This window comes from Pavona decussata, unplaced genomic scaffold, assembly GCF_977016875.1.
Source record: "Pavona decussata unplaced genomic scaffold, jaPavDecu1.1 SCAFFOLD_223, whole genome shotgun sequence".
NCBI classification, from domain to species: domain Eukaryota; kingdom Metazoa; phylum Cnidaria; class Anthozoa; order Scleractinia; family Agariciidae; genus Pavona; species Pavona decussata.
In genome coordinates this window covers 3192501-3220061 of record NW_028145628.1, presented here as the reverse complement: position 1 = coordinate 3220061, position 27561 = coordinate 3192501, and the positions used below count along the sequence as shown (strand labels likewise).

Here is a 27561-nt window from a genome sequence, read left to right as displayed (position 1 = left end):
CACAGGATGTTAAACTGACGCAATTTCCTTTGAAGAGCTTTGAACCGTAGTTTTGACTTCCTGTTTCTGTTAAAAGCTCAAGGCAGACCTCAGTTATTGAGGACCAGAAGCACAAGATTTGCAGACTCTATGTAAAGTTCGCAAATTTTATCATACAATCATTGCTGAGTCAGTGGTTTAGTCAATCAGATTTAGCCGAGTTCCATAAACAAATTTTATCAAAACTTATCGAAAACAGAAATTTCTCTCAGCACTGTATGTATTTCTACTTTGCAAATGTTAATGTTGAGTTTGAATTGTGTATTCAATTCCACTGATTTGTGTATGCGTGACGTCAACACATTCCAAAACCGGAGTAGAAGGAAGTTCGCGAAATATGTCTTCTTTCACTCGCACGGAACGTTCAAACACAGCTTTTGCCGTGTTTGTACTTACAGTTTGCGCTATCTTCGCGTCTCAAGTTGATGCAGATCTTTTAGATCCAAGTTTAATCATGCGAGAGCTACGGACCTTTGCCAATGATGCCCTCGGAGTGGACGAAATTCAGGTACGAAAACACAGCTTTTTCTCGGTAGTCCGGATAGCCTGTCAAATCTTCTGTAATGTACACCTTCAGGTTCCCTTGAAAATTCTATCCACCCTGCCTTGTTAACGAATATGAAACAGGTTTTGTGTTCTTGGCAAAAAATTTTGATACAGCCCAGAGATTCTTATTTAGTCTCCACCGTGTTTCAGTAGACAAAAATTAGCAACACCAGCGAAAACCTCAAGTTGTGGGTCCATTATTTTTCATGTGATTGTCGAGTTCGATTGATGATATGATTTTGAACAAAACGATCTTGGTTTCAATGGAGCTAAGCGAAACTACATGCAAGGTCGGTACAGAAATACAAATCTAAATGAATTCACAAAACTTCGTGATCACGGGAGAAAATTGAAAGCTATCATAGGATTTGAACAATATTTTGGAATGTCTCAAACTGCACTGAACTCAACTGATAGATGTAAATCACGGTAATGTGTGAAAGCCTTTCTTTCACACTTCCTTTAGAAGTGTTAATCTTCAATTGATACAGCATATTGTAAACGTTGTAAAGAGAGTTAAGTGTTTTATAAGTTAAGCCGCCTTTGCTTGCGGACAAACAAATTAGTTCTCACATGACGGTAATGTTTTGTTCTGTTCCGGTTACTAGAGCTAAAATCACACAGGAAGGTGAAACCCAATTTGCTGTGTAGAGATTTGAATTTTAGTTTCCAGCGGTTACCCAATGGTAACTTATACAAGAATTATGATCAAAACTCATCGAAAACAAAAATGAAAGATTACTAGACCGTGAAGAACTTTTGTTCTGTCACTGTTTGTATTCCTACTTTGCAAATGTTAATGTTGAGCTTGAATTGTGCATTTCAATTCCATTGACTTACTTATGCGTGACGTCAGACACACTCTGAAACCTGAGTACAAGGAAGTCCGCGAATATGTCTTCTTTCACTCGCACAGAACGTTCAAACACAGCTTTTGCCGTGTTTTTACTTAAAGTTTGCGTTATCTTTTCGTCTCAAGTTGATGCAAATCTTTTGGATCCAAATCTAATTATGCGAGAGCTACGGACCTTTGCCGATGATGCCCTCGGAGTGGACGAACTTCAAGTAAGATACCCACTAGTTTTCTTCGCTAGTCCATAGCCTGTCAATTGCAAAGCTCCTGAAATGTGCTTAATACACGCCTTTATTCTCCCTTGAAAAATTTATCCACTCTGTCTTGTCTTGAAGAAGATGAACAGTTACTGATCCATTTGCAAAGGTAGCTGCCTAGCCTTATTTGCTCGAGTAACCAAGTAAACAAGTTTCGTATCATGTTTCGAGCTTTGCAACTTTGCGCGAACCGATCAATAACTTAGACTGTCTTTCAGGCCGACTTTATATCATTATGTGTATTAATTTACCAAAAAATTTGTACAGGGAGTATCCAGTTCAGCATAGCCTGGTTTAATGAAGTCCTGCATCATATATTATACATATACATTACACGTTCGTAAAATTCCATTCATGATTTGAAAAATTTGGTCAAGCTCAGGAAATGAAAGGAAAATGTATACATATACATGCTTACTGTAAGATAGGATTACTTAATTTCCCACCGTCTCATTGACCCGGCAACGTTCTGCTCCTTGATTCATCTCCGCAATCTTGTGCTTTATAGCTGATAATTAAATATAAGTTAAAACAAAATTCAACCGTAATCCCCCTTAAGATACAAGTTCATAATAGCTACAAAATGATCAAAACCGATTCCTTATTTTGCAATCAATTCAACGAAACTTGGAAACTGGCACTGAACTTTGTTAACAAAGGCAATCACGGGTTATGAAGCCTGACAAACTTCTTTGTTTTAATATACAGTCGGACCTCTATTAAGCGGCCACCCTGGGGACTTTGAAAACTGGCCGCTTAATAGAGGTTGGCCGTTGAATAGAGGTATCGAATACAGCACTTTACTGACAAAATAATAATTCGGGACTTTGGAAAGTGGCCGCTTAATGGAGGGTGGCCGTTTAATAGGTGGCCGCGTAACAGAGGTCCGACTGTATATGTTTTTGTTAGCATTTTTGGCCTTGACCGTGCACAAACCACAATACATTTTGAAAGTTGTTGGATCAACTGACCAAGTGTTGCATGTGTAGTGTGAACATTAAAAACAGAGGATTGTGCACGGTCGCAGCGCTTCCAACATCAATTGTAGCACCATTGTTTTCATAACAAGTTTTCAAACCAGACCCTCAATTAACTATGCTGGTGATTATAGTTAACTCTCTTCATTGCGGACACCCTCGGGACCGCGAGTTAGTGTCCTTAATAGCGAGAGTCCGTAATAGCGGGAATTTTTTTCAGTGAAACGTCTGGAATTTATTTTTGCCGGGGATAAAGCTGCAGTCCGTATTATCGGGGTGTCTGTAATAGCGAGGTGTCCGCAAGGCGAGTCAGTTGACTGTATCCTCTTTTTGGATATTCCGTTATGCAAAACTGTATTGAAGACTGTCTACTGATATGGCTCAGTGAGATATTTCACGGAGAGGAACTCAGTGTAAGGGATGCCCCTGAAGGTAGATATTGACTCAGTTACCTGGTTTTGTGTTTCTTTGTTTAACTTTCAGGCATATTTTAATCATCTTAAGTACGACAAGCAAGAGCTTAAAGGAAACACAATTACCCCTGAACTTGCTGACAAGCTAAAAGACAAGTTGGAACCACGATTTAAAGTGGCCGAACGTCTAAAAAAGGCTGTTGAGGCCTCATATGTCAGCCCCTCCAAGCAAACAACGGTAAAAGAATGCTGCAAAATCGATCAATCCACCCTAGTATATGATAAAAGATATCCATCCAAAGTCGACCTGAACAATATCTGCTTGATGAAATCTGGAAGTGCTTCGCCCAATCCTACCTACCTAGATGGTGAGGCGATTTTGAAGGAAATGAAAGACATGGTTAACACGTATCCTTTTATCACGTGGCAGTACTTTGGTTCCGAGGAAGGTGTCATGACAAATTTCCCAGTGTTTGAGGACAGTGGAGAAGACTGCTCTAAATACGATCCTCGCATCAGACCGTTTTACTTAGAAACAGCCACACCAGAAGCTAAGGATGTGGTACTAGTAATCGACACAAGCGCGTCCATGATAGCCGAAAAAAGGAAGCTCGCCGTAGAATCCGCAAAAACGGTGTTGCACACCATGAACCCAATAGACCAGGTGGGTGTTAATCTCCGTGTTGAAGCTAAAAGGACTGCATGTGATAGTTGTGCTGCTAATGTATGAAAAATCTGGTTTGGGAGTTTGATTTGAACACGTAGCATTTATTGTTTGGTTTTTAAAATGTCGCCATGTGCACGTTTGTTGTGCAATGGTAACCAAGCAATCGTAACCAACTGAGTTATCAATCAATCAATCAATCAATCAATCAATCAATCAATCAATCAATCAATCAATCAATCAATCAATCAATCAATCAATCAGTCAGTCAATCAATCAATCAATCAATCAATCAATCAATCAAATATAACTATAAATGAAAACTAGTTAGCATAAGAACAGCATGATCTACATTTGAAAAGCAGTGAGGTTTGTATCAAAACAAGGTCACCTGCAGCCTCGCTTCCAATCCAAGGCCAAGTCACTAAGCTCACAACTGTAAAATGGCCTATTGATTTCAAACTAAAACTGCATGGCTTAAAAGCTAGTCAAAGTTATAAGCAGACCACTACAATTGGAAAAATTATAACACCTTATAATTAGAACAGTAATAATTCAGAATCCTAGTTATATTTTATTTACAGTGTTAAAAACATTTAAAAATGACTAAAAGTTGACAACTACCGTGACTTTAAAGAAATTATTCAATGTAATGTTAAAAAATATATATGATTTTAAGGTGATTTAAAATCAATATTAAATTAAGATGAACACTAGGTTAATTTACTGTTTAGCTGAAGTCACTCTCTCGAGTGCTTTGCTGCTTAACTGCATGTTCCTTTTTTTATTTCTTTGTTAGATCACCTTCCCTAAAGACTCCCTTAACTACATTTTTTTCTCATTTTTCCTTAGATTGGTGTTGTGTCATTCAATGACAAAGCCTCAACTAATGGCGGTATTGGAGTGAGTCCGTGCTATGGCGAGCGGCTTGCTTTAGCAGTTCCTAAGAACAAAAAAATCCTGGAGAAATATGTCGATGGGTTGACTGGACTTGGTAAGGCCTTAAACAGTTTCTTCTTATATAAAAGCAGCGGGGTTTTCCTTGCTTATTATCGGAGAAGCCCAAGTCGGATCATAATTATAATAAATAAATCGTCTCGGGAAACATCAGGGCTCTCGGGAAAACAAAGCTAATTAGTTTCCCGAGGGACCATACATTAAGTGTTTTGTTATATATTTAGACTTTCCCTTGAACGATCACAGCAAAACAAACAAACAAACAAACAACTGAGAGGGCAACAACTGCGGAATTGTATCGCGATCGGGATACATTTGTATTTGATTCACGGGGCACGTGACCAAGAATCAATCAATCAATCAATCAATCAATCAATCAATCAATAACAGTACTCTTTTTGTTGAGTGAAAGTCTAGGTATATAACAAATGAAGGTATATAACAGTTAACATTAGAATGTAAAGATCATGTGAAAATTCTTGGTTTACTCCAGTTGACAAGAATCTTAACTGGAAAGTTCATATAGATTTAATTGCTCTAAAAATTAGCAAGGCCATTGGCATGATAGCTAAATTGAGACATTTTGTACCCTTCTCTATTCTTGTCAAGTTATATCAATCGCTTATTTCCCCCTACCTCATGTATGGAATTAGTTCGTGGGGTCAAGCTTCTCAGTCTAACCTAGAAAAGCTTCTTCTCCTACAAAAACGAGCTCTACGTTTGATGAACTTTTCAGTCTACAAAAAGTGAACACGCTATTCCTTACTTCGTTAACCCTAACATCCTACCTGTTCATTTTCTCTATATCGAATCTGTTTTCTGTTTAATGTATGATATCCAAAACAAACTAGCACCTGTTCATATTCAAAATTTATTTAAACATGTCTCAGATATACATTCCTACAACACCAGGTCAGCAACCGCCAACAAATTTTATATCATGTCTTTACGTAAAAACCAAATTTATTTTTATTTAGTTTAGTATAGACATACCTACCCGCCTCGACTAGCTTCAGCTATTTGCGGGTAGGTATATAACCAGCTTGTAACTGAAGGTTTTAATAAAGTGTGTGAGTGTATGTGTGGTTGTTTTAGCGCCAAAAACTTACAAAACCCCTAATATTTCGCTGTTTGTGTATGTGATGTTGCATATACTATCACATTTATTTTATTTTACAGGTTTCGTTTACTATAAACACGCCTTTAACATGTGCGTTCCGTTCCGTTTATTCTTGTCAGGTAACTCCATCTATCAAAAGGGTTTTGAAAAGGCATGTGCACTGCTTAAAGCCTCAGCTTCAGAAGAACCTAACAAAAACAAGAAAAGGGTGATTTTATTTCTGACAGATGGCGAGCCATCGGACAGAAACGTGTCATTGATCTTCAAGACCATAAGAGACTGTAATTTAGAACTCAACAACTCGGTCATAATATTTACCTATGGAATAGGCACAGTTGACATGGAAATCCTCATAGACATTGCCATTCAGAACACAACAAAATATGGCTTTCCACCGGATAAAAGTCTTGGGGATATTACGGTAAAGTATATTGTGTATTCACTTATCTACAAAGCCCCCCATTCGATCTGTCGTCACCCAGAACAATTGTAGGGAGAATGGAATATAATTATGTAGTTATTTGCTGAGAGAGAGCGGGTGCTACAAGAGAATATTAGGCTCGAGTTCCTAGTCAGTGCAACTGATCCAGGGATAATCAAGTCAATAAGTCAAGTCAATAAGTGCATTATTGCACGTTATTTGCTTTGAACGTTTATAGATTAGGGTCAAAATTTAGGTATAATAATGCGACAATCGCATTATATCTAAATTAAAACGGACGGCCTTCTCCGAATCCGCTGGCAACAGAAGGACAGAAATAAGGGAACGTCAACTAATGGCCCTCATACGGGGATTTTGTGAGTTTATCTTGTATTGAAAGAACACGGGGAGAACTGCCGGGTCGTAGGATAATGCGCTTCTAGGTGACAGTAATGTAATGTAATGTAATGTAATGTAATGTAATGTAATGTAATGTAATGTAATGTAGTGTAATGTAATGTAATGTAATGAATTATTATTTTCTTTAAATCTGCGATCTAATAATCTGGGGCTTTGCATCGCAGCAGTAGGTCATGCAAGGAAACATCTCGTATGCGCTCAAAAAGGAAAAACAACTGAATAAATATTTTTTTTAACTCTCAATGAATTAAATGCAGAGCACTAATTAGGGTTACTCTCTAGATCGATTTGGAAACGTTGTTTGTTTTTTTTCTTTTTTTTCTTTTTAACGAGGGGAAAACATGAGTGCCCGGGAGAAAACATCAACCCACATACGGACGCCAAGTCCGGGAATCGATCCTTGGTGACATGACTCGGTCGTTTGCATTTCATCATAATATTTTTTTTTGCTTTTCTTTAGTCAGGAAAATATACGCACGTAGCTATAGGGGACTTAAAAACGCTGAGAAGTAAAATGGCAACGTACTACAACTTTCTACCATCCGTGCGTCTTGATCGAGCAGTGGTCTCGGTTCCGTACGTTGATGCATTTGGAACAGGTATGTATGAAGTTAAAGTGGTTTTCAATTGACTGTAATAAAACAGAAATCAAAGAAATAAGTCTGGCCAATCACAGCAAACACAAACAAGGTAAATGATCCAATCGGAACTCGTAGTAAAAACCATGTTACCGATGCAAAACACGGGGAAAACGAGTGGGAGCCTGCCGCGATTGGTTTGAGTTTTGCTTCTCAGTGATTGTGGATGTGGCGCGAATTTCGTTAACCAATCACAGAGCCAAAGCAAACGCGAATTACTTTCGAGACTCAATTGAAAATTTCTCTATGTGATACTGATTTCGTTATGCAACACTTTCATAAGCTCGTAAATTATGATTATCCGGGTGATTGTAGTCCTGAGAAGGACTGTTTGAGTTGACATTGACTGACGTTTCAACAGCCTGAGATGAACTGAAATTCAGAGTTAAGTGAATTATGGAACGTCAGTAGATGGTATAAATGTCTTTGCAATTGGTTGTTAACCTGATTGGTCAACGAAGTCAAGATATAACTGACTGTCAAAGGGAACCATTTAATTGTCGAAGGCAGAAAATCATTGATATTAACCTAAATGAAAAATAATGATGGTGTAGTGTAATCGCGGGAGCCGCCGTCCACCTTAAATTTACCGTATAACCGGTTGAGCTACGGGGTGAGCAAAGCTTCCCTATTTGGGGAAAACGCGCGTGACTTTTAACCCTAGTCGTAGAAGGACCTTTTTGTATGTGCCCACTGACCAAGTGTTTACTAAAGTCATGTCTTTGTTCAGTAAAGTAAGGTATAACGTTTTTGTTTTTCGTTCTTTCAGGGCTTCTCATGTCAATCACTCTTCCATGTTATGACAGCAAAAACAAATTCATTGGCGTAGCAGGCACTGATATCAACATTGATGATCTTCTGTCTGACATAAAGTTCTTCAATCAAGGTCAAACAACCTACGCTTTCATGATAAGTGGATCGGGAAGGACCTTAATACACCCACTCCTACCAACCCCAGCTCACGCGTACGCGGACCCTATTTTTATGGACATAAGGACCCTGGAACCCGATTCTGAGTTCAAGGAGGTGTTTGAGTCCATGACGAAGTAAGCATTCACTTGCTAAAACGATTGTAAATTGCAGTCAAATCTCTTGTATAAGTTGCTATGGTGATGATTAGGGAAGATAATCGGTTATAAGGTTTATCGTCGCTTGATAAAGTGTGACAGTAATAATAATTTATAGCAGTTTATTATCTCTTGGTTGTTAATTATAATCAAATTAACATGTGGGTGGCAGCGAGGTTAGAGCGCCGGACTTGAAATTGATAATAGCCAGCTGGTCTGCCTACTGCCAGTTGGGATTTTAACCATGTTATTTTCAATTGAAATTGTTTCTTTGTAGAGTTTAATGCTCGGCCCCACTAGCACTTGTGCTACAAACACTGCCGAGGGTAAATAAAGGTTATTGCTAACTACGACGTTACAATCATGACAAATTGTTTTTATACATAATACGAATCTTCATATCTGAGGAAAGCAATATAGAGATACAGTATCAGTGAAATATCCAATAGAATAACTCTACACGCCATTAACAGCAAGCTAAAGCTTTCCTAAAAGTGTAATACTCATTCAGATCATTCGTTTCCGAAGGCAAGGTATAATACTCATTCAGATCTTTCGTTGCCGAAGGTACCTTATTTCACGAAGCACGGTCTGCTGTCATGAGCCCCTTGGCCCCTTGTCACCAAAAGTTCTCTTTGGTTTTCAAAAGCCTTCACCTATAAAAGCCTAACTTTCCAAAAAATTTTCTTTCAAAAGCAAAACGCTTGGTAGAGGATCAAAAACCTTCGTAGCTACAAGGTTTTTACCCCGCGGCGGAGAAATGAGTGAGGGAGTCACTGTGAAGCAGTTGAAATCAACTTATTTCTGGTCTCCTGTGGGAACAACTGAATTCTCCATTGGTGTCGTTATACCTGTTTCTTATGAGAGAGAAGTTTTGCACACCTTACAAGTCCCTAAAGGTAACAAACATTTTATACCCTTATTCGTAAATGGCTACGTCTTTCATGCTTATTAGATTTTAGGGAGGGTTCCTTCCTTTGTTACTGCGCATACGTTTTAAGCATCTCGTGTTGTTTCGAGAATCTCAGGGCCCACTTGTTCAAAAGCTGATTAACACTAATCCCCGATTTAAAGTTAACCGAGGTTTGTATCTTGGGGGAGAAGGGACGGCGCAGTGGTGAGAGCACTCGCCTCCCGCCAATGTGGCCCAGGTTTGATTCAAGGATTCGCAGTCATATGTGGGTTGAGTTTGTTATTGGTTCTCGTCCTTGCTCCTAGGGTTTTTTTCGGGTTCTCTGGTTTTCCTCCCTCCACAAGAACCAACATTTACAAATTCCAATTCGACCTGGAAAGCACGGACACCTTTGAACAAGTTCCTAGAGCTCTTTGGTGCTTAGTGGGTAAATAAATTTTAAAAAATGTTTTTAAAACCTGATCTTTAGCTGAGGGTAAAGAAAAGTCCAAGTCTAAACTGAAGGGTAAAATTATTTTGGAAAAAATGCTTGATAGTTAGTAATTAAGCTGTAATCAAAGTTCCCTTTAACCCAGGATTAGTTTAATCGGGCTTTGAACAACTGGGCCCTGATTTCTTGAGGATAGCCCCTCCCGTATGTAGAGGTATTTTTACGCGGTTAATTACTATTCAAGAAAGCTAGATCTTAGAAAGTGCTGTTAGAATCTAACGAAAATTGGGAGTAAGCAAGAATAATTAAGGTCTAATTTGGAGAAAAATAATAGCGTACATTGTTATGTACTGTTTAAAGCTACTGACCCCAGAATTCATTCAAACTGTGTTTGAAATGATAATTGTAGTTTATTAATGCATGGCAAGTTCACCTTCGAGTGTTTAACCCTGTCTCGGGGCTGAAATAAGAGAATACGCACCTAGCATTCGTTGATTACCTTAGTAGGTCTCAGTGTGGATAGAAAATGTTTCCAATGTCTCGCTGTTGCAAAATCGACACATAATCTGCTAAAAATGATATTAAATGCTTTACTCTTGCCTATCAATAGATTATTCATTCAAATATCACCGGATAGATTTGGATCCGTCCACAAGCCCTTGCTTACATTTTGGTAAAGTTGTTTCTAACGGTAAGTTTGAATCCACTTATATAATATTTAAACATTTCAACAATAATTAAATGAAGTGAGTTTCTGTTCCTGATGCAAACCACAAAGATTATAAGCATCGTACTATATTGGATGCTGGACTCACATTCATCTGCTTGTTGGAATCAATCTTGTTCTTCAACAACGTCACCTATGCCATCGGACTCTACTTGTTAGAGGTTGGTGCCTTCTTTCTCTTTAAAAGGATAGTAAGTTCCAAGTAGATAAACTTTGTGCCCTTAGTTTTAATACAGCAATTACAGCTTATGACTTATCATATTATGAACGTGAAGAGTCATCGTTTGTAACAAACGAATTTGGAGATTTTGAATGATCTGTATTCTCCAGAAGTAATAGCTGCAATTCATGCAAAATTCACTATCTCGCCACGGGGGTTCCAAGCACACCCCGGGGTCTGAAGAATTCGAATCAGCAAAAATTTTGACGAAGTAAGATTCCTCCCGATTGCCAAGAGATAATGTTCGAAAAATTGTCAGCGAAGTCTATTTCACGATAAAAATTGAATATGAACATTTTAGAGAGAGTCGCTCTCAAAATAGTGTGTGACTTTGCTTTGCACTTACATTTTCAGTTTGTGTTTCAGCCGACGGATCGACCGAACATTAGACAAAAAAATTGTACAATGCGCAGATAGCTAGTGTCCGTAAACCAAGGTTAACTTTGCACTAAAGCGTATCACTTGGGTTACAGAAAACTGTCCATTGACCATATTAAGCGGTGGGCGTATTTAGCGGGCCCGAGAGAAACTATAATATCAGCTTTTATTGGACAAACACAACTTTCTGTAACAAGTAGGTGTCCGTAAAGCAGGGTTCCCCAAGCCACTATACTTATCTTAATAGTTTCTATTTATTATCTGAACTTTTGCCTTTTAGATAGCCTTTAACACTGCTTTACCACGCTTCTATTGTCTTTTCCATTTCATTTTGAGGACCTCCATGGATGGCGCTTTAAGGAGATTGTTGACTTCCACCATAAATATCTGTTATCATTTTATGTTTATCTGTTTCATTATCATTGCTATACACTACCATTACCAAATCCAATCACTATAACCACAACTATGGCCACCTTACTATCACAACCACCCTCCTCCTCCTGCTCCTGCTCCTTCTCCTCTTCCTCATCATCATTGGAAATGTTTGGAAACTAGACATTGACACTATGTTGAGAGTGGATATATCAGCCCTAAATGGGTAAAGTGTGGTCGTCCGAATGAATACAGTTCTGAGAGGGATCATTGAATGGTGACTTCTGTTGACACCAGCAACAGTCCCTGTGAAGACTATGCTCACTCAGACGATCATACTCCATCTACTTATGACATCCTTCCAGGTAAAAACGTTGAACAATAAGAACCATGCGAGCGTCCCCGAGAAGTGCACAAGCGACCTTTCTCTTAACTACCGATTCTTCACTCCCCACCCTAGCCAGGGGCACTTAGCTCCGTTTCATTACTGAACGCAATATTCTTTTTTCTTTCATAAAGACACAACAGTGGTGAAATTTGCTCCATGGGCATTCGAGAAACCCTTCGAATACATTGGTCAGAGTGAGACCAAAGTTGAGGTGCAGCTCCTGGATAAATACATGATGAAGGCACCAGAAAGTGAATATGACAAACTAAGGCCGGGCATCCGTGACACCGTCATCGCTACGTGGAAAGTTGATCAGCTATGGCTGCGTGACAAAACTGAACTCACGCAATATCTGGTGTGGAGATATATTGGGACTGCAAATGGAGTTTTTCGGAAAACTCCTGGCACTGTGATACCTAAAAGTTTTGACCCGAGGACAAGACCATGGTAGGTGCATGGTGTGTTTGATAAACCGCATGGAATAAGGCCTAACAATTAGGAAAATGTACCTATGACTGCTGAGTAAGAGGTATATTTGGAGGCCTGGAAAATGAACGTTTGATCCTGTAAAAAAATTTAGTTACAACAAGTTAAACCTTTTTTTTTTCAGGTATTATACCGCATTAAGCTTCTCCGGCTTGATAACCCTTACAACTCCATATTTGGATCTCGGTGGAGCTGGAGAAGTAATAACCATTGCCCGCACATTGTATCGTGACGAATCAAGTGACAACGTTCTTGGAGTTATGGGAGCTGACTTTCCCTTGAGATATTTTTATAGGTACGTATGCATAACTAGGTTTTGAAACCTTTTTGCCTGGCACTTGTCTGTGTCACCTAGTTTACCACTTAGTTTTTGCATAAAGTATAAGTAGTTGTTATTGAGGCTATAGTCAACTAAGAGTTTGCAAAACCTGATATCTCATTGTGGATAAAATTCTCTCGTATTTATGTCCTCACCAAATCAAATAAATTTTGTAAATATGGCATAAAGGGCGTCTTTTAATTGAAAAATTAGCAGCAGTAGATCTTCTGGAAACCTTTGTGGCTTTTATGATTATGATTATGATAGGAGCGATCCTAAGTAATTGATTCCCCATTTGGCCAGTGGGCAATTAATGGGGAGACTGTAATTATGGAAACTTGGGGGGGAACGGGGGTGGTATGGAAATGAAGGTATAAAAACCATAAAAAAATATGGGTTGATGCCAGAATTAGAATTTTTTTATTTAATAAAATATTAAGTCAAAGTAGCCATCTCTGTGAACATCCCTTAATAGAGATGAGTGATGGAAGGATGGGGGTTCGAGAAAGGAAGGAGAAGAGCAGAGATCAATCTCTCAATGTAGTCACTACTTCTAGCATCTAACCAATTTTCTTTATTATTTTGTACCTCCATCTTGAAATGAGCGGAAGCGTAAAGGCCCGAAGTGTTGAACCAAATGTTGGGGGCGTTTGAACAAGGCATTCATCATTGTTGAAAGCTTGTTGGAAGCATGTTCCATGAAACTTAAATAGGTTTAAACTTTCATTTACAATTTTTAGGTTACTCACGAACGTTTATCCGAAGTGCAACGAGAACGAGAACGCATGCTTTGTGATGGATCACGCTGGCTTCTTAATAATGCACGAGGACTTCATGCGGTCCTCAGCTACCGCTTCAGACCTGGAGCACGTGCACATTACGCAGAAAGAAAAAACCATAGCAGAGGACCTTATAAATAAGGGTTTCTTAATTAAGAAGGAATGTCGGAATCTAGAAGAGATAAAGAAACAAAACTTTTATGAAGTGAATTCGACAATGAGTGGAGTTGACGAGCTGAGACGTACGTGCAAATATGAGCTGGGACGAATTACTGGAACAAACGTGTTCTTAGGTCAGTACAAGTTTAGTTTTTACATGAAGAATAGTATAGCAATGCATTTAGTTGTATGGTTATTTATAATCTACCTACTAATTTCCGCATGACGAGGCATTAATGGTGATAACCTTAAGGATGGTGGTAATGACGAGGATGATAATGATGATGATGATGATGATGATGATGATCATCATCATCATGATGATGCTCACAGTGATTCTGATGATGATGATGATAATGACAATGATGATGATGATGATGACGACAGTGATACTGATCATGATGATGATGATGACGATGACAGTGATACTGATGATGATGATAATGATGATGATGACAGTTATGATAATGATGATGATGATGATGATGATGATGATGATGATAATGATGATGATGACAGTTATGATAATGATGATGATGATGATGATGATGATGATGATGTTCCCGCAGGTGTTGCTGTGCGACAATCTTTCTGTTCCTCGGCTTCCTGTACCTGTGCTTCAGATAATGAGTGTTCCTTCTTAGAACCAGTTTGTGAATGTCCTTGCACTTCATCTATGGAATTCCAACACTGTCGCTTTCAGTACCCAAACAGCAGGTTAGCGAGCAGTCATTAAATACATCAATTTTGTAAGAATGTCCAATTTTTGTGCTGAGACTGAGTCGGAATGGAACATTCTCTTTTTTGCTTACAAGTTTGTTAAGTTTATACGATTACGGATATCTTGTCTACTTGTTGCTGGTCTGGGCCTGATTCCAGTTTTAGGCAGATGTTTTACATTTGTAAAACTTAAGAACCCTTGTCCAGCTTTTTTTGTTTACTATGCTGTCAACCAGTAACTATATATCAAGTTTAGACCTATTGCTTTCGTTCGTATAGCCTTCCTATTTGCCCACCAAGCGTCCCTACAGTGCAACCAGATGATTCCACAGCTATTAAAAAGGCCTGCTTAAAGAAATGCTTAGATCCCCGCTGTGACGAAAAAAACAGTTTGCAGTTGTGTGACGGTATTGCTAGCTGTTATTGGTGTGAAAAGAACAAGGATAGCATCCCTCTTGATAAAGCCTATTGCGCAAGTGCCGATCGTTGCTTTAGAGGGAAAGAATCTACTACTAAGCAATCTGATGGTAAGGTTATTAGTCAATCCTTGGTAAACGCATATGCTTGTTTTGTAACCATACTAAAATTCTACATAGTTTATTTTTTCACTTAGGTTCGTAGAGCAACTTTACTCTTTTCAAACACAATCCTTATTTATTTAGATCAGCTTTATTTTGTGTCAATAAAATTGAATTTCTGCAGCTGACGGAGCGGGATGCAGCAGCAGTACAAGCTATCCAACTAGTAAGACTGCAGGTTTCTCAACTGGGGCGAAAGTTGGAATCGCTATTGGATGCGTACTTCTTTTGCTGGTGATCATCTTGGTATTCTTAGTAAGTAGTTTGCTGTTATTTGTACTATAGAAATCAATTTTAAAATATAAACACCAGGGAAGGAATCGTTGTCATAACGTTTTCGAGTCAGAACCAGATCTCGTTCTCATCCTCATTTTCATACTTTATTCGTAAATCTTTGTTTGAAATATATAGCTAAAATCAATTGTTTCGCAAACTGAGATAAAAAGTCATTTAATTAATAACAAACAACAACAACAACAACAACAATTTATCACAAGAGAAGACTTATTACAATATTAGATACCCACAATTAGCAATGGCTATTCGAGGTGGGTAGCATTGATGGTTGTTTCCACGCTCAAAAGGAACAGAAAATTAACAGCACAAAATAGAAATAATTCATTAAACATGTATATTATTTTTAGATGAATTTTCGCAATATATAAAATCCAGGTGGCCTCTTCATATTCCTGAGAGTGGCATCTGATTATTATTTAGAGAACTGTCCATATTCAAGCCTATAATAAATTTGCTATGTTAGTGCATCTTACCAAACACTCGCTTGCAAAGGACATAAAGCACAGTATAAAGTAACTTTTTACCCCCCTTACTCAACGTGTTCCCCAAAAACTGTGAGCGAGACACAAGGGAAAATTTTCGCCCTTTTAGGTAAGAAGTTTACTGTCTATCTTTAGGCGATTGGGAACACAGTAAGTCGAGACCAAGCTCATGGCCAGTCTATACTAGCGGTCGAAATGGCAGAATACAGAATATCACAGAACCAATTGAAAAACTCTTATTTATTAGGTTATCAGTTTAAATTCTGTCAAATGTTACCCTCTATAAATAAAGTCTTACCTTACGTATCTTAGCTCAGTCATAGATGTTAATGAAATCAATATTTTTTTGTTTGTGTAGGGTGTTATGAAATACTACCGCAACTCAGGAAATCCGCCGGAGAATAGAGAGAGAAATGATTCCACAAAACGAGAAGCCTCCAATCCATCCTTGTCACCAACAGTACCAGACGTATTGGTGAGGTCAATTCACAATCCAGCTTTTGTGTATGAGGAAATAGACGCAATGAAACCATCTGAGACACGTCCAAATGTCCAGAATCAGTGGCAGCCACCTTTCAACGAAATGCTAAATTATTATGATAATGAAGTCCACAAAACTGAGACCATTGACCCTGCATTGAATGACGCACCACCTGCTTATCCAGGGAGGCCTAATCGGTCGAGCAGCAACCCACCGCCACCTGTCCCAAATACAAGAAGGCCTACCGCCCACTTTACTCCTCGGATGAGAAGTCTAACAGATGTCAATGCAATGCCAACACTTCCCCAAAAAAGGAGGCCTTCCGACACTCCGGATCCCCCATTCCACCCATCATCACAATCGGATGGTTTAGGAAGAGATATTTCCCACAACCCACCCCGACTCCTTCCTAAAGCAAGAAGACCATCAGAAGGAAACCCTTCTCCACCTGATGGTATTTCTAGTCAACAAACGGCCATCTACAGCAACTTTCCGACATCGCCCATTTCTGAAGCAGGAGAGGGACCCAATGGTGACAATGGAGAGAACGATGACACGGATGAGGATGGTTACATCCAGTGTATCCGATGATATCCCCCACCGAATGATGAACACAAATAATCGTCCAAGCTCAGAACAAACTCCTGCTCTCTTTAGAGAGAACTTGCTAACAAGTGTCCATGGATAAGTGTTCAGTCGTCAAGAATGCCAACCCATAGAACTCCTCATCATTGTAGTTGCTTTATTATTTTGTCAAAAAGCGAGACTTGTAACTGGCACCCACAAAATTTCAGTACTTATTCATTTATCTTTTAGGAAAGTTTCTGGAAATTTTTGTGAGAGTTAACTGATTGATGTTGGAGATATCAATGATTTAAGCAGAGGGAGGCCTTGGCATCCACTGTAAAACAGAAGTGTTTTACAACAAAAGTTATGATAACAAGCTTCAGCTCCGGTGTTTTACATAAACATTTACCCTGTCCTTGAAGTTTAAAGCTAGCTTACTTGAGTTAATTTCGCATATGAAAAACTGCTTGTTCGGAACAGAAAATGCGGCCGATGAAAACTAGTTTTTGCAGTTTAGACTTTTGTACTTGTCAGAACGTAACGATAAGTAAGGCACAGTACACAGTGTGTATTTAGTCCGTTAGTTTAAACTGTCTTGTACATGTATCATATCGATCTCTTTGGTTTTTGAGACCGCTGGCACCATTTTAGGAGACAGTTAATTAATTCATTTATTCTTCAATACGTTGTTTAAGCTGAGAAATACACGTTTTTAACATGTCACGAAGTTCTTTAGAACCTCTTTCGTTTGACCTGTGTACAGTGTGTGGGCTAGGGTCCATTGTCAGTTGTTGTTTGTTCATTGGTCCGTTATTGTTTTTTAGCAAATACCGTGGGTCGCTCTAAGAGCTGCATGGTGCCCCTAATTTTAAGGAAATCGTCAAATATTTCTTCTTTAACAAATATATTCCATTTTGCCCTGCTTTGGCTGTACCCTGATGACGCACAGGTGACGTTAACAAGCGGTGAGAACAAAGAAGTACGCTACGAGCCGCAGGTGAGTAGCGTGACTGACGTTCTTACCGCGTTTTGACGTCCCTTGTACGATATCGGAATACAGACAGACCCACGGCCAAATGAAATCTATTTGCCCAGTCAAAAACTTTCAAGCAAACTTTTAGACTACTACACAAACGCAATTTTGACCCGCCATTAGAATTTAATCCGAGAAAATTCACAAACAATATTTTCAAATCTAACTTTTTTCAGAAGAAATTTCTGACCCCAAAATATTACAACATGTCAATCGCTTCACTGCGATTTGTGTTCGATTACTCGCCATCACAGGATTTGAATGAGCGAAATATTTGGAGAAATATTTCCACCTTTTAACGTCACACTAAAGGCAAAGTTCTAACTTTTTTAACCTGGAACGATGTTTTTCGAATTTTTTCATCGGGTCACATTGTTTTCCCGCGAACATTTGCCTATGTTTGTCCGCTACTCGCCAAAACAATAAACCAAAATTTTGTAGACCAGTCACTCTGGTAGGACTCTTGACTAAGATCCCGTGCCGACCGGTCACGCCACTCGATGAAGTGATTCGTGCGCCTATGCTCTGATCACAAAATCCACTACACCAAAAAACGCTAGTTTTACTGTTTATTGTATGATATTAAAGGGAACCTCCACTCTCGAAACAAATTGACCGGTAAGCGTTGGAAATAGTGTCTAGATTCTAAATTTTTGTCTAAAACGTAGAAATGACATTCAAGTGTGTTAAAAATTAGATATGATTATCGACAACTTTCGCTTTTAAATTTCCTGGGGGCAGCCATTTTGAATTTTATGACGTGTAATGGTTGCCGCTATTGTTATTCAGCAGAAGTTCTTTTGTGTAAAACAATTGAGCAACCTTATAACGTCATGAAATCCAAGATGGCGGCGCGCGGGAAATTTAAAAGCGAAAATAGCCGAAAATCAAATCATGTTTTTTCCGACACTGAAATATTAATTCCATGTTTTCCAATAAAATTTCAAAGAAAAAATTGTATTTTCAATAACTTAGCGTTAACATGTTTCGAGAGTGGAGGTTTCCTTTAATACATAATGACGTGCACCGTAAAAATAAAAAAACCCTCCCCTCACTAAGCATCCACCCGTTTCGGATCAAATTGGTTGATAATTTAAGATTAACAAATCTGATTAAACAGCACAAAAGTGCCGTCAATTTCAAATAAAAATACCTTGTCACTGCTGCAATCTATTATTTCTTTCACTTTTCTTTCTTCTCCTCTATAATCTACCTCTGTCTACAAAAATTTAATTATTATAATATAAGTTTGATAACTAAGACATATACAGGGTTTCCACCTCCCCAAAACTAGCTAACCTTAATCCCAGTAAAGATTTTCCCTCTCCCCAAAACTAATTAGGCCTAATCGATATACAAGGCTTCCCCCTTCCCAAAACTAGCTAACCCTAATCGATATACAGGGTTTTCCCTCTCAAAACTAGCTAACCCAAATCCGTATACAGGGTTTCCCCCTTCCCAAAACTAGCTGACCCTAATCCTTAAACACGTTTTGCCCCACCCCCAAACTAGTCAATCCCAAACAATAGCTAACCCTTATCTCTATATACATACTTTACCCCTTCCCAAGTCTATTTCCTTAATATGGGTTTCTCCCCTCTACCTACCTACTGATTTTTATCAGTGGAGACTTGGGAACCCAATATATTTGGGATTCCATACCATGGCTCCTGGGATACCCTTGGATGCCACATCGGTTGCTAGAGACACTACTGGAACTAACTTTAATACACGATGAGACAGATTGGAAACAAAGAAAGAGTAACCAATGTAACATGTAAACAGGTAAGAACAAGACCGGAACCTGTTAGCCCTGTTGCAAAGGCAAGTTAATATTGTAGTAGCCGTTTAGAGACTAGGTTAAAGGAGGCGTTTTTTAGGCTGGAACTTTTCTGCACGCACGATTACTGCTGATTACTCAAGATGACAAGGGGATTTACTTAATCCAAGATAATAGATAACTTCTTAAGGATATGATACGTCTGTCGCAATAAACATCTTAAATTCCTGCAAGGAAAAAATTTAAGCGGAATTTATTAGTTTAAGATTTATTACTTATTTTGAGTAAGAATGTTTTCCACTTCACTGTCTCACATACGTCTGTGTGTGCGGTTTGTCACGATCTGTTTGTCTTTTAGTGGGCGTTTAACAAGTAAATGACACAGTTCCTCTTCTTTCAGGGCAGAAACATTTTCGAACAAATAAATGAAAACACACATTTATACCGGGCTGATTGCATAATTAATAGCTTTTAAATCTGGAAAGTGCAATAAAATCCGACCACAAATCTGCTGAAGTCATGAACTGACTGTCGTGACTTTTTCATTTTGAGTGAAGGTGATTACATCTCGTCATCAAACATCATTTTCGTGATCCGATATAAATCTTGGGAAATTAATGGGCGTGGGATAGAGTAAGGCACAGTTATTGAAGAAGCCGTAAACTTTTAACCTACCATCGGCTGAACGATCTGAACGTGAGGTCGTGCAAAAGATAAAATTTACAATATAGGACTTGAGAAGCAAGAGCATATTTTGCACGACTTCACGGCGTAATCATAAATATTCACAGCACGTGAATAGCAGTGGAATAGACCGGGACAATCAAAATAAAACTCTCGTTCGGAGAAAGCGAATAATGATTGAGCATTTTTATCTAACATCGGTCTCGGTTCTTGAGCCTAAAACTTGCGTGAATGTCGAAAAGGATTCTTACTCTAACCGCTTGTAATTTAACAGAAAAATCTGTCTGGGTATTTTAAAGATATCTCGATTTATGCAAAATAGGAACTTTTTCGTTCATCTGCGCTTTATTTTCACTGTTTTCAAACATAAATATAATCTTAAGCTCAATATACATTTAGAATGTGTTGCTATGAGGAATGACCTTTTAAGAAAAAAGACAAAAGTGTCAAGTTTTATTTTGCCAGAGATATTGGTGAAAAATACGGGAATAAACAATAACACCCCATAAAACTTGATTCTCTATTTACTTGAAAACGCTCTTACAGATTTTTTTTTCCTAATTTCGCCTACAAGTTGTCTTGATAAGGTAGTTTAAATCCCTTAAGTTTCGTCATAAAGTGTCTGACTAGATTTCGAAATAATAGACGATGTTTAAAATAAGAGGCAATGCGTTTTTGTTGCTATGGTAATAGCTGTTGCTTGAAAACCGATGAGAAAATTAACTTTGATCGTTTGTTGAAATAATGATGAGGTATGAAGGATATCGAAATTTATCTTACGTGCGATATTGTAATTTGAAAACTTTACCCTGGGTCCAGTCTGGAGTGCTAGCCTCCTTGTGTTGTTTCAGAACTATAGTGCCGACAAATGATCCACTTAATTTTTTATTTTGCATTTACGTGACTTCGCCCTTATGTGTGAACCAGGCGTTAGAAATTATTTACAACGGAAATTGTTTAAAATTTTCCTGTGTACGTTTTACTTCACAAAACCTTGACCGCGGAAATTCAATGTTGTAAAATTATAGTCGATTACGTCATGTAAAGAAAATACAGTGGTTTCTTCTGACTAAATTATTCATCCTGTTACAACGGATTCAACAAATTGTTCTAAAATGGGGTTGCTTGTATGAAATCTTTGTGTGACGTCATACGCGCATCGAACATCGTGCGTTCGCAGTAAACCTCAGTAATCGTAAGTCCTATTAAAAGTAAGTGAATAGGCAAGATTATTTGTAAGATTCTCCATCCAGTTTGGTGAAAAGCGATCTAAACAACAATTTTACCGAATATCTTGGATTACAATTTTCTTGGCGGTGGATTTGGAGTCGTATGACTGCAAAGAAAACGCTTCGAAGGCACGCGAACAGCTCATTCAAGCCTGGGATTTACATGTAAAGACTGTAAAGCCGAAGAAGAAACAAATTCACTCCGGTATTTACTCAGCAACTGTATTGGAGGTAGCATTAACACATACCGCCGTGGAGTCGCCAAAATCACTGAGAAATTCCCGTAGCTGGGATCATTGGCGTTAGCAGCGTTTTGGCATTTACCGCTGGTCAGTGGGAGTCCATCAATGTGTTGTATTTTAACGTTTACTTTCCATATCCCAGAATCCTATTAAGGAAAAAAAGCCCAGAGAGAAGCAAGCGAGCGACTTTGAGAAAGTCTATTATGCAAGTACGCGACTTAAGCAGTTGCGAAAAGAAAACCTGCAAAAAAATTCAGGCTTGAAAGCGATTCATGACCTCTGTGATGCCGGTGCAGTGCTCTACCAACTGAGCTATCAAGCAAATTGGGAGCTGGTCATGCGCAGTTCAAATATATTACATATATTTCACTTCGATCTATGATGTTATAGTTGAATTGTTTTGTGCAACTAAATTTGTATTATAGTTTTCTTTTCAATTTTTTATAACTTGTAGATGCAGGTACGTATTTTTAACGAACTTTTGTTTCATAGACGTTACGCGGGTAAATAAATGATTGATTGATGATTCGATTCCCCTGAACAATGACGGTATCAAAGATGTGCTGAGTTCCGTGTAACTGTACCTTGGGTTCATATCGCACTAGGATGTTGTACTCCCCAGTGTATGGCACATTAGTCAGTCAAGCCAAGTCAGTATGGTTTTCGAAGGAAACACTCTACAAACTTAGCAACCATTGAACTAATAACAAAAATATCACAAGCAATAGACAACAATGAATATACATTGGGAGTATTTCTAGACCTTGCTAAGGCATTTGACACTGTAAATCATGAAATTCTGTTAAGGAAACTTGATCATTATGGAATAAGGGGGATTGTAAATGAATGGTTTAAAAATTATTTGACAGGAAGAAAACAAATAGTAAAATACAAGTCAGTACAATCACAAAGCCTAACTATAACATGTGGAGTACCCCAAGGCTCTGTCCTTGGACCACTCTTGTTTCTCATTTACATGAATGATATATCAAGGTGCTCAAAAAAGTTATCATTTATTCTCTTTGCTGATGACACAAACTTGTTTTATAGTCATAAAAATGTTGATATTTTATACAACACCATGAACCAAGAACTAAAAAACATCACATCTTGGCTTTCATGCAATAAGGGACTGGTCATAAAGTACCGGGGGGGGTGGGCTGGAAAAATTCATTTTTACGAAGGCTAGTTTTGTGTGACCCACCCTCATATTTTTGCAGAATAATGCATGGCCCACCCATATTTTTCAGGTAAAAAATGAAATGACCCACCCCTAGTAAATAAAGGTAAGACTATACATAAAACTAGACAAATTAGAGGACAAGTATGATAGAGGAAGGAGCACACATGCACAAAGTCTTGTTTTTGAAGTTTATCATTGCATGAGATCTATTTTTGTTGAAATACCTGAAATGATTTTGAGAAGATAATGTGCATCTAATATGTATCATTAATAACCACATGGAATCATAGTTGTTCATTTTAATGGATGCGAGTGAACTTGCCCTTTTCTTGATAGAATGTGTAGTTCCAGAAAATATCCTTACCCCACCCATGGAGGGAATTCAAGATTCTGGAGGGGATGGTGGTAAGAGAAAGAACAAAATTACAGAGATTGTATGAAAGAAACTTGGAAGTTCCTGGCGGTAGGGCGTCCTTTTATAAATTCCCTCTGTGATGGGGGATGGATATTTTCTGAAACTACACAATTATAATTTGTGCTTTTACTGTTAATACATTTCACAGTTTTACTGGCAAAAGGCACCATTTGATGCAAAACATGTGCAAAAATATTATGTGCCCCACCCCTTTAATGATGCATGGTTTTTGCTAGCCCACCCCTTTTTACATGCATGAAAACAGTGACCCACCCCCCCCTTTTTTTCCAGCCCACCCCCCCTGTACTTTATGACCAGTCCCTAAGCTTTCTCTAAATGTTAAGAAAACACACTTCATGGTATTTAAAACTAAAAGAAAAAAACTAGACCAAGTTTTTGAAATTAAAATAAATGATCAACAGATTGATAAGGTTAATTACACAAAATTTCTTGGTTTATATATAGATGACGAACTCTCTTGGAGAAAGCATATTGACCAAATCTCAACAAAAATAGCGAAAATGACAGGGATCATGGCCAAGGCTAGACATGTGTTATCTATCCAAACACTAAAGACAATATATAACACTATGGTGTATCCATATCTAACATATTGTGGCATAATATGGACAAGCACTTACCAAACTAGACTGAAACCGATAATTACCATACAGAAAAAATTGGTGCGGTTAATGACTTTTTCAAAATATCATGATAAATCCAAGGCGCTATTTCAATCTCTGAAAATTCTTAATATATATGAGTTAAACATGTATCTTATAGCACTCTTTATGTATTCATACTTTAGCAATAATTTACCAAAATATTTTAATAATTACTTTACTTTAAATAAGAATATACATAGTCATGGTACTCGTTCAGCATCAAATGTATATATTGATTACAAAAGGACAAATTATGGGAAATTTTCACTAAAATATAGGGGGGCGCATATTTGGAATAATTTACCAAATGAATTGAAATCATTACAAGGTTATAATTTTTTTAAGAGAAGCGCAAAGGCTTATGTGCAAAATCAAAGTATCTTAGGTTATTAGGTTTTTAGTTTTGTTTTAGGACAAAGCAAGTATTAGAAGTAATCTATCTAGAATTATAATAAATCACCATCTGCCCTGTAATTAGTCTAAGCTTGAATAAGGGGATCTTCATAGAAAAGCTCATTGAGCTTGCTAAGATCTCCTGCCATTATATCTAAGTTAGCAGTCATAAGATTCTATTTGATTGTATTTATAATATAATGGACAAAATAAAAAAAAAAAAAAAAAAAAAAAAAAAAAAAAAAAAAGCGTATTCCAAGGCGGCGTTATCCTTTACTTCAGCGAACCCATCTCCTGTCCACGTGACAAACTCTCCGGGTTTCGGCTCCCTTGGAACAACCTTGCCGTTCTGCTGTCCCTGTGAAATATAAAAAAATAATAATTGGGTCATTAGTTTGAAATTTAGCCCGTGAAACGAAGTCAAACAGTTCACTTCCGAGTTGCTGTGAACCTCATTATGAAAGCGAGGCTAAGCGCAAAGCTTAAAGCCTCAGTTTCATAATGAGGTTCACAGCAACTCACATATAGCCTCGCTTTCCTAATGAGGTTCAAAGCAACTTAGAAAAGGCCTATTCGTTGAAACGCCATCTTATACCCCGTTCACACCAACAAAACATGTTTAATTTAACAAAGTTTGATGAAACCATGTTTGATTAAACATGGTTAAATGATAAACCTGTTCACACTGATCAACAAGAGCTGACAACAACGCAGCCTCATGTTCATGCTCAGCCTCGCGTTCGTGTAATTGTAATTGACGTAAAATAATGCAACATCATACAACCACAACATGTAAACAAAATGGCGGATGCGCGAAATTTTGTGCTTTTGTTTTGGAAAACACGGAAAGAAAACCGAGAAATCGCGGAAAATCGCGCAAAGCTTGCCAGGAGACGACTGTACCGATACCTCCGCCGCAGACGTCTTGTATCATCTTTATTTTTGTTGTTGCTGGCGCGGCAAATATTTCAATGCGCCCCAAGTTTACGTCGCGTTTGGAGTAAAAGCAGATCTCAGTCCTTTTGGGAGGAGACCTGCCAAGGCTGGAGCGATAATGATTGGGTAGAGAACTTCAGGATGTCGAAGGATTCGTTTGAATATCTGTGCGCTGAACTATCACCCCATATCGCGAAACGGAACACGAACTTTCGTAAAGCCATTGCAGTTCGCCATCGCGTTGCAATTACTTTGTATTGGCTTGCCGACTCCGCTCGCTACAGAACTATTGCAAACTTGTTTGGCGTTGGAAAATCCACCGTGTGTACCATCGTGAAACAGGTATGCGAGGTAGTTGCAGGTATTCTTCTTCCTCGGTATATTTTCTTTCCGCAAAATCAGCAAGAAGTACAAGATCAGATCGATGGTTTTAGAGATCGTGCGGGGTTTCTCCAAGTAGTGGCCGCTCTTGACGGTTGCCATGTGCCCATCATTGCACCTCTCCAAAGTCCGTAAGATTATGTAAATCGAAAAGGATTCCACGCAGTAACACTGCAGGGATTGGTTGACAGCAACTATCGTTTTGTTGACATTTTAGTTGGATGGCCGGCGAAAGTTCACGACGCGCGCGTATTTAAAAATTCACCGCTGTTTTCCCACTGTTGTGCGAGGACTTTCCTACCGCTTCAATTATCTCGAGTCATATCAGGTGTGAGAGTTCCGCCTTTGATAGTTGGAGACTCCGCATATGCGCTCAGTGACTGGCTAATGAAGCCGTATACTGATAATGGGAACTTAACGCGAGAACAAGTGAATTTCAACAAAATCCTCAGCACGAAAAGAGTGGTGGTTGAGAATGCCTATGGAAGGCTAAAGGGTAGGTTTAGATGCATTGCAAAGAGGCTGGACCTTAATGTTGAGACTGTTTGTCTTGTCATTGCTGCTTGTTGTGTGTTGCACAACTTCTGTGAAGTCATGGGTGAGGACTTTAATGAGGAGTGGCTGCAAGGTGTGCAGCTCCATCTTGGTGTTTTCCCAGTCGACTCAAACCAAGGACAAAACAGGAATGCTGTGGCCATCAGAGAAGCCATCAAGACATCTTTATTGTAATTACTGTGTGAATAGCCTCCAATGCAGACATTCTTTTGGTTTAGCAGGCAATCTCTCCTGACCTCTTTAATGAGAGAGAATTATTTGTGAGCCAAAAGAATATCTGCCCAAGAGACTAAAAAAACAAAAACAAAACTTCATTGACTAACACAAACTACTGTGCAGACCTGTTTTAAATTTTGCTTATTGTTGTAGCTGGAAATTTTATGGCCATGCAAGTTTAATTAAAGAAAGATTTTAGCTATTACATGTACTATGCTAATCCAAAAACCATGAACACTTTGATAATTTATGACTTTGACATTTTAATTGTGTATTTACCAATCACATGCGAGATAAAACCACAAAAAATGCAAGCTACACAGTTAATTACCAGTACAACTGGCAGTTTTCATCTATGCATTGAGATCTGATTTATGGCTTTTTCCTTGTAACACATTAACATTCCAGAAATAATTCTAGTGTTCATGGTTTTGGAATTCTCATAGTAAAGACTTTTTGAGGGGTTGCAAAAAATCATACTCTTCCTCTTAGAAAAATGTAATTAAAATTAGGTTAAGGGCAGTTCGACTCTTTGGGGGTCTAGATTGCTTTAGAAAACAGGAGTTTTATGGGGTTTCAAAATTCCGCATTACTCCAATCTCCCTGTTACTAATTTACGTGAGACTAGAGTCTTCCCTGGCACAAGGAAAAAGTAAAGTTGAAGTTAACCCTATTGAAATAATCTGTGTTTCACTAATTAATTAAAGGTACATGTTAAATTGAGGAAGCCAAGAAGAATTTTGGTATATATTTCCAACTTGGTTGGGTAAAGGCGAATAACACATATTCAGGATCAGATATATGCCTCAGAGCAAAGTAAGAATAAATTATAATATGTCAAAATCGGGCAACTGATTTGATTTATATAGGACATTTTCAGCTGTCTGTTATACAGGGAATCTGATTGCTGAAACCTGCAAATGTTGTAATTGTTTTGAACAGACTCTTTCATTTGACTGAGAGTCTAGTTATCATTCGTCCTTTTTACTTATTTCATACAATTTCTCAATTTATTACACCCATTCTAAAATCACTGGTGATCCTTGCAATGTGATTGGTTCTATTTATTTGCAAACCGCACCATTTCTTGCTCCAAATTGCATGCCATTTTTAGCTCTTGAAAATGAATATGAAATAATAACAACTAATCAAATTTTATGGCTTACCTGCTCTAGCCA

General features: G+C 38.2%; 1 protein-coding gene and 1 long non-coding RNA gene across 3 annotated transcripts; one reads left to right on the top strand and one right to left on the bottom strand.

Annotated features, from left to right (window-relative positions):
• The first annotated feature begins 352 nt into the window (after positions 1 to 352).
• LOC146459199 (VWFA and cache domain-containing protein 1-like) lies at positions 353 to 17398 on the top strand. Of its 2 annotated transcripts, none has more exons than XM_085089977.1 (15): positions 353 to 547; positions 3156 to 3749; positions 4602 to 4743; positions 5946 to 6247; positions 7128 to 7266; positions 8075 to 8351; positions 9069 to 9271; positions 10326 to 10406; positions 11935 to 12250; positions 12414 to 12584; positions 13349 to 13680; positions 14116 to 14263; positions 14546 to 14793; positions 14969 to 15099; positions 15982 to 17398. In XM_085089977.1, the coding sequence occupies exons 1-15, from the start codon at positions 377 to 379 to the stop codon at positions 16693 to 16695; spliced, it is 3969 nt and encodes a 1322-aa protein (XP_084946103.1). In that variant the 5' UTR covers positions 353 to 376; the 3' UTR covers positions 16696 to 17398. The 2 variants fall into 2 exon arrangements, with proteins under 2 accessions (XP_084946103.1, XP_084946102.1); XM_085089976.1 differs by lacking the exon at positions 353 to 547 and adding an exon at positions 1431 to 1650.
• A 412-nt stretch (positions 17399 to 17810) lies between these two features.
• LOC146459198 (uncharacterized) lies at positions 17811 to 22277 on the bottom strand. Its single transcript, XR_014858066.1, has 2 exons — positions 22224 to 22277; positions 17811 to 21785 (listed from the first exon to the last, which is right to left on the bottom strand). It is a non-coding gene; the product is annotated as an uncharacterized LOC146459198 (long non-coding RNA).
• Between the last annotated feature and the right edge of the window lie 5284 nt (positions 22278 to 27561).